The sequence below is a fragment of the Trematomus bernacchii genome, unplaced genomic scaffold, assembly GCF_902827165.1.
Source record: "Trematomus bernacchii unplaced genomic scaffold, fTreBer1.1, whole genome shotgun sequence".
Classification (NCBI taxonomy): Eukaryota; Metazoa; Chordata; class Actinopteri; order Perciformes; family Nototheniidae; genus Trematomus; species Trematomus bernacchii.
This window is the reverse complement of record NW_022987564.1, coordinates 12,442,335-12,450,044: the sequence shown is the minus strand read 5'-3', so window position 1 is coordinate 12,450,044 and position 7,710 is coordinate 12,442,335. Positions and strand designations below refer to the sequence as shown.

The window sequence follows — 7,710 nt, the reverse complement described above, 5'->3', positions numbered from 1 at the left end:
TATCCTCTTTGATCCCATTGCGGTTTGCTTTCATGCGTTTGACATCACTTATTCTTGCATTTGTTATATTCCCTTTCACATCCTCAGCTGATATTCTGACGGGGATTCCTGTCACAACTCCCCTGACTAGCTTTCTACCACTGAACAGTGAACATTCCACTTTCTTACCCTCCACAGTACTCATCGTTATTGCTTTCCCCTGTTGCTCTCTATCCCTACATTTGATCAACATTGATCCATTCCTCAATACTTTAGCACTCATCACCTCCCCGATTTCTTTACTGATGGATTTAGTTAACCGTATTGGGTTCCACACGCCAAACGAAGCTCCCTCTTGCGCAAGTTTCACAACCACCATGAACTCCTGTTGCCTATTTCCGACCACTCTTTCTCTCCTTTCACCCTCACTATTGCTCTCATCCGAATTAGTATTTCCTCCCTTTTTACGTTTATTTCTCCTCACTATATCCCATTTTCCATTTTCACAACTCCCGCCTGCGCCTGTTACGTCCATGTCTCCTAACTCGCTTCCTGCCTCGTCACTTCCCTCTGCCATCTCTCGTCCAGTCACAGTCCAGTGTTGCCACCGCCGTCTACCAGAATCAGCTAGCCGATCTGCTTCCTTCTCCCGAATGCCGCATGAACTCTTGTCTGTTCTCTGAACCTCATGTCTCTTTAAATATCCTTGCATCAGCGTCAGTGTCGTCAATTCGCTTTTAATCTGCCATGTATGGTAATGTCTCTCAGCCACCGTAGTGTCGTGTCAGGTGGGCGTGTCGTGTAGTGGGCGTGTCGTGTAGTGTCGTGTACTGGCCGCGGCCGCAGCTAGACCCTTCTCAAAAGTTGGGCCATTTTATCATCATGCGCGAATGAGCAACTCTCATAGGAATGAATGAGGCCCCGCCTCCCACGCTGTATCCAGTTCTTATTATACATCCATGCTCCCACGCTGTATCCAGTTCTTATTATACATCCATGGCCCAGTGACGTTACGGACTGATACGGAAATTGTAGTAGCGCCGTTTGTCCGGCGCACTTCCTGGGGGCTTGGTGTGTGCGCCCGCTGCTATACAACACCACGAAGAAGAAGCAGCAGCAAAAATAATCGGTAACATAACATTCTAAAATGGAGGAAGCTGGCTTGATTACGCGCATGTTGTGACAATTTCCTAGCAAAAATCGTTTTGCATATATTTGTATACAGTCGTGAAACAAACAAGACGACGGTTGTGTGTCTTAAACCTGTTGTGTTTTCAGGAAGTTAACGAGGAGTGTATGCTATCGGTGCTAGGCTGAGAGCTAGCTCGAGAACAAAATTACAGGTAAGCTACGGTTTTTTGCTAGCATTGCATGTATTAAAACGAATAACTCGGCTAAGCTCTAACGTTAACGTTTATACATATGTCATCTTTAAATAACAAATAAGCCATGTGTATTTCTGTAAGTCTAACGGCACGTGTTGTCCTCTCATTTGGTTATGTTCACTGAACTGTAAAACAGCTTCCTTGCAAGTATAAATTCTGTATTGAAAATGTTACTTAAGTGAAAATACAAAAGTATAAGCATCAAAGTATACTGAAAGAACCAATAGTAAAATCACTTATTATGCAGAACGGCTATTTCCAAAATAGTATTATTTATTATATTTATTATCCGACTTTTATTGATGTATTATTGTGTTTTAATGCAGCTGGTAAAGTTGGAGACAATCGAATTACTTTATAGATAAACTGTAGATTGGGAATCAATTCACACTAAAGTCTTATTTATGTATATTATATTTAATTTAATTAATGCAAAGTAACTAAGGCGGCTCGAATAAATGTAGTAGAGAAAAAGTACATTATTTAACTTTGAATGGAGTAGCGTAAAGTATTAGAGTAGCATGAGATGGGAATACTCAAACAAAGTTCAAGTACCATAACATTTTAAGTACAGTACCTAAATAAATGTACTTACGATATATAATATTCACTGGCAGAGAATTTGTACACATCATTGTCTGTATGGTACCGAATAGGAACTTGACGACATTGACATTTTTTTTAAATAATTTTTATATACCTTTATTGACTAATGAAGTTCAATCCCTAATTTTAAATCGTGTGTGTTGCAGTGGTTATGGAGGTGGAGATGGAGACCAAAATGCAGGAGTCTAATGAGAGCGTAAAAAAAAAGACAAAGACGGAACCTGATGAAGAAAGATATGATAACGGTAAGAACATCTTTTTGTTAATTGAAAAATCTATAAAAAATCAAACTTATTTTTATTTTTTTTAAATGACAATATTTGCAAATATGTGTCTTATTCGTGAGAAAGTTTAGTCTTTATATGATAAATAGTACAGACACTACATATTTAGGAAACGGGAGCTAGCAAATCTTTGGCATGTTTGCTTGAAAATGACACAACGATTAGTTATAACAAAGGTTTTCATTCACTAATTTCTGCAGCTCTGGAACAAAATCATCTTTGTTGTAAATCTTTTTTGTTGCAAGGCACAATTTCACCTATGCTTTTTTTCTTTTCAGAAAGCATGTCTGACTCTCCATGTGAGTCTGTTCCCTCCACAAGTGAAAGTCCCAACAAGGAGACACAATTGAAGGACAGTTGTGACCCTCTCAGTTTAATAAAAAACGCTGTGGTGGTCTTGACTCGACTCCCTGACTATAAGATCAGCGCTCTGCGACCACCGACGCCACAGCAGTTCTACAGTGAAGACGACTCCTACAGTAGCTCTGACTCTGATATGGTGTGGGAACAAGACGATGATTCTAGTGATTCTGATTTCTCACTCTCAAACAACAAACGGAAAACTCAAAAAAAGAACTCCAGCAGAAACGGCAACAACAATGGTAATTACTGCCACCTACATAAAAACACATTTTAAATGGGCCTTTTCCAGGACATTTCTCTGAAAATCCTGTGACCAGCCATTCATATCTTAAAATCCTTCTAGCTCGTTGGTTTTAATTTACACATTTTTGTTTGTCACTGTTTCAGAACAAGCCCCTATAATAGTATCATCGGCTTTTGCGCATTGCTCCACTGAAACCACCAAGGTCCGTCCTAACTTGCCAGAAAAAGAGGTCGCAGTGGGCATGATGATCCTGGCCAAGAGGAAGACGATGAAATGGCAACGGGGAAAAATAGTGGACATCGTAACAAAGGGTAAGAAATTCGATTTTCAAGGAGGGAAATGTGCTCACACATAACACCCAGGTCTTTAATAATAGAGATATGCGGATTGTTTGAAGATGGCTTTTATGAAGTGCTTATCCATAGTGAGTATAATACTTATAGTAAATTACGGTTGGCACGCAGACAGGAGTACCGCCACAGGAGCAAAGCAATATACTTTTGTGGGTGGAGGCAGCAGCAAAATGCATTTTAGCCACCTGAAAGATCAATATCAGTTTAAATTGAGCTATATTTAGAATATTTTTGACTGCTTTACCTGGACGTATACAGCCCTTTCCAACAGGAAGCTATAGTTGTTATCTGTGCTCTCTTGACAGCCACTAGGCTCCATTAAACCATACATTTAACAAGCAGTTCGTTTTTTGTGTTATTGTGTGACTTTGGTAAATCCGAAGGGACCCTTTCAGAACACCAAAGTTACACATTAATACTAACCGATCTAGGCAGTGGTAGAGCAGAAACTCTTGTATTTTATTTGAAGAACACTGTAGACGGGAAAAAAATGACTGTCGTGATTTCATTCTTGGACTGTCTTTGTTTACAGAAGATGGGCGGTTGAAGTACAAAGTTTGTTTTGAAGAGAAGGGGAGAAGCCTGGTCTCCGGCCACCACATTGCCTTTGACACCACACCGGATCGGGAGCAGCTGTATGTCGGGGCCCGTGTGGTGGTCCGGTTTCCAGATCACAAGTTCCGGCCCGGAGTTTTGTCGGAGCTCCCCAGCAGAAAGAACCGCCTGAGGTGTGTGGTTTTATACCCATGTCCATGTCCCATCACTAAGCCTGTTCCAATAATTACGTTATCAATTCATGGACATCACCTCAGTGTGCGAAAAAGCACACGTCCCACCGTCCGGGACGTGTTATTTACAATGTTGGACAAGTAGATCTTTCAATTGACTTGTCCGGCGGACAAGTGATGTTTTTAGCCCTCATTTATTGACAAATTATTGATAAACTCAGTTTACAAAAGGCAGAACTCATTCGCAAATTGTCCGTGTCCGCCATTGTTCGTTTAGAAATGTTAGTTTCGGTTCTGCTTGTTGATTCCTAAGGAAATGCATCTCGCCGCTTTCTGTACTGTTAGACGGGGGCGGGGCGGTGCGGGACGTGTAGCACAGTGGCAGGGTTGGGAAGCAAAACTCGGTGCGAGGCCGAGCCCCGCGGACCGCAGCTCTCTCTCTCTGTTCCGGATCATCTGATCGCTGCACGGTGCAGTTCAGCGTCTCTCTCTCTCCCTCTCTCTTTCTACACACAGCGGACCCGCTGCCCATTTAACAGCCTAATCTTTGTCAAACTTTCTTATGTTCTTTCTCTAACACGTAATGAAGGTTATTAAGCGTTTTAGCTCCTATGTTGTTAATATTGACGCCATTTCCTTTATGAAGTAAAGCAGCCTCCCTGTCTGTGTCCTCGCGCTGTCCTCACATCCCCCGACCCCCAGACTTGGAGGAGCACAGGGATGTCAGTATTGTTTATGAAGCAGGGTATAGAAAATACATTATTGAAATTAAAATATTATTTATTTACTTTTACAAACAGTGAGCAGCTGCAGCATGTGTATTGCAGGACATGTGTAAGCATGCAAGCGTCTTTGAGTTGTAGAAAAGCGCTAGGCCTATAGGCTATAAATATAATGTATTATTATTATTATTAGGCCTATGTGTTGGACATGTGTGGTTGGACTCTGTCTCACAGGCAGGTTGCAGTGTAACATCAGAGGAGACTGGGCCAATTGTACATTCTCAAACTGCACCACATAGAACTAACTAAACAATGCAGAGATTATTTTTATATAATTTTATTCAATAACCGTAAGAAATTAAACAGTATGAAGTGATTTCTAAATAGGAATACAGATTTGACTTAATGTTTTCATAAATATGTTTTTCTCCCAGTTTGTCATGGGACTTATTTTTACCCTCTCAAAGAACCGGAATCGAGAACCGAAAATAACCGGAATCGAAAAGCAGAACCGGAATCGTTAAAATCCAAACTATACCCAACCCTACGTATGTGATGCAGTAAAATCTTACCGCTCACTTACGTTAGCGGTGTCGTAAAAAACGTGGGAAAATGTAAAATACGTTGGCGAAGAAGAAGATTCCAGTGGCCCCAATCTTTCCATTCTGGACAAGTGAAAAATGTATTCAGACAAGTAAATTGCCAAACTCACTTGTCCATGGACTAGTACTCTCTAAAAACTTTTTCTCACACTGCACCTCGTATTATATTTTATCATTTTTTTCTCAACTTCCAATTCTGATATCTGGATATTCATAAGAATTAGACATTTATTGCTCTGCCAAAGTAAGTAGTTGTTTAAATGAAATCTAATATTGTTTAATTCTTGAACAATCTATCGTCCAACAAAAGTAGTGACATGACACGCCTACTCCTCACAGAAAATCTAAATGCTTTAGTATATGTTTGATGTTAAACCTATTTTTTCTTTTCCAGGTTCTTGGTTTTCATAGATGATCACACGCCGCTCTATCTTGGTTTACCTTCATTTCACCTGGTGTGCAGACCATGTAAGTCTTGCTGTTTTCACACTCTTTTATTCGATTTTTCTTTTATTTGGGGCAATGTGTCGTGGGAGAATAGCATCTATTAAGCACTATCAAAAGAGTACCTTGTTTATTATGCATACTGACAATCTTTTTTGGATGAAATACCAACTAACTAGGGGTATTCTGTTTTTGGGAACAGTTCTAAATATAAAAATATATATATTGTTTGCTTTATTTTGTATACAAAGCATAACATAATTTGACCATACTGATGTCCATATCAAGTACACATGGTTCCTTCACAACACTACACAAGTTCACATGCTCGTCCCGATAATTAATTTAGAATGCAACAAAAGTATTGTGCAAAAACATCACGGTGAGCATATTCATTAAAAGTGACATGGCCACAGTTGCATGCATTTGAAGCATGGCTGCATAAAGAATATTGGCACCTATTGAGATGCAGTTATAACTAGCACTAACTAAACCATACGCTTCCTTAATAAGAGTGATTCATCGTTTTCCTTACAGTGGATGATATTTTAGAGGACATTCCCGACGACACTCACAAGGCCTTCATGGCGCGGTACCTGAGGGACTGGCCGTACCCACATTTAACGCAGTACAAGGCTGGACAGATGCTCAATGTGCAGTTAAATGGAGTCTATCAGAGGAGTGAGGTGCAGGCGGTCGACTGCAGCGTGATGCAGGTCCTATTTCAGGTCAGCACCATTCACAAAGCTGCGTTTTTTTAACTATTGTTATTAATCGACACGTATTTTTTTTTATTTCTGTGGAATAATGTATTTTTCTTTGTCACTGTCAGGATACTCAAGTAAGGGAGTGGATCCATCGAGGCTCCATCCGACTTCAACACATGGCTAGATTTTTGGACATAAGTACAGTGGAAGAGCAAGATTATGATTCTGATTAAAAACCCAAAGACACAGGAATAATTATAATGTGGATCGGACGAGCCCCCCATTAGTTACAAGCTGGCTCCTTCTTGCAACAAAAGTTAAGGTCACAAATAACAAAATGGAAACTGAGGAGGGCTGGTGTGGTGCACGGGGCAGCGAGAGAGCAGGGGACTGATCTGCAGCGCTCTTTACCAGGCTGGAGCCACAGGGGGGCCTCGTCTCTCCTGATTACAGGACCCGACATCGTCTCCAGGTTCTCTGCAAGAAAAAACTCAAACACAGCACCATACAATGGACAACCACAGGGTTGTCACAAGCCCAAAAGAAGAATTGCTATTATGAAACGCTGGTATATTCTACTCACGCCTGGCAACTATTCTTTTTTAAAACTAAAATAAGTACAAAAACTGAATAATAGTAAATTTCATTTTGTCCAGAATTGTTGCAACTTTTGTGTACTGAATGTACTATTTTGGAGTACATTTTGCAAAGACAGTAAATGGTGCACTTTATGCTGAGTTTTTGTTAATTCATTTATTTGTATTGAAAAGTTGAGATGTTGGCAGGTGTTGATAAATTCCAGCGAAACAGGGAATAACATTGTTATGATTTCTTTTTTTATTTAGCGACTGCAACAACAGTAATTCCTACGAGTCAAAATGTACATAAACTTCTTTCAAATGTGTTCAACTGATTAATGTTTACATTTAAAGATAAGCATAAACACTTTTTGTCCCGTTATTTTATATTTTATGGGTGAAGGTGCACTCTGAACAGATGAGTTTGAGGCTATGATGAAAGACTTTCTGATGTCAATATGGAGTTTGTTACATTGTTGTTGAACCTAAACATCCAGCAGATTTTTAGAGAACCCTAGAACAGTCAGTGACTCTTTATTCTTTGTTTTGCTCATGTAGGGCTTTCATTTTCTCAACATTTTAGAAGTTGCATATGTTTTTTGCTTTCTTTTGTTTTATTTAAAAATGTTAGGTTGAAAATATGTACATTGTATACTTAACTCTGCTTCCAATTCAGAGATGAATAAAAAATGATCTTCCACTTTGTTTTTTTTCT

At 39.7% G+C, this 7,710-nt stretch overlaps 1 protein-coding gene across 2 annotated transcripts; it reads left to right on the top strand.

Annotated features, from left to right (window-relative positions):
• The first annotated feature begins 972 nt into the window (after positions 1–972).
• LOC117478346 (histone-lysine N-methyltransferase SETDB1-B-like) lies at positions 973–7,700 on the top strand. Of its 2 annotated transcripts, XM_034125348.1 has the most exons (9): positions 973–1,108; positions 1,258–1,322; positions 2,117–2,215; positions 2,533–2,856; positions 3,005–3,172; positions 3,747–3,942; positions 5,661–5,734; positions 6,248–6,438; positions 6,543–7,700. In XM_034125348.1, the coding sequence occupies exons 3-9, from the start codon at positions 2,122–2,124 to the stop codon at positions 6,648–6,650; spliced, it is 1,155 nt and encodes a 384-aa protein (XP_033981239.1). In that variant the 5' UTR covers positions 973–1,108; positions 1,258–1,322; positions 2,117–2,121; the 3' UTR covers positions 6,651–7,700. The 2 variants fall into 2 exon arrangements, with proteins under 2 accessions (XP_033981239.1, XP_033981240.1); XM_034125349.1 differs by lacking the exon at positions 973–1,108 and having other exon boundaries at positions 1,115–1,322.
• The last annotated feature ends 10 nt before the right edge of the window (positions 7,701–7,710 follow it).

Coding starts and splice junctions, on each gene's coding strand:
- LOC117478346 (XM_034125348.1), top strand. CDS start 2,122: ATGGAGGTGGAGATGGAGACCAAAATGCAGGAGTCTAATGAGAGCGTA. Junction 5,735..6,247: donor TCACCTGGTGTGCAGACCAT/GTAAGTCTTGCT, acceptor TTTTCCTTACAG/TGGATGATATTTTAGAGGAC. Junction 6,439..6,542: donor TGATGCAGGTCCTATTTCAG/GTCAGCACCATT, acceptor TGTCACTGTCAG/GATACTCAAGTAAGGGAGTG.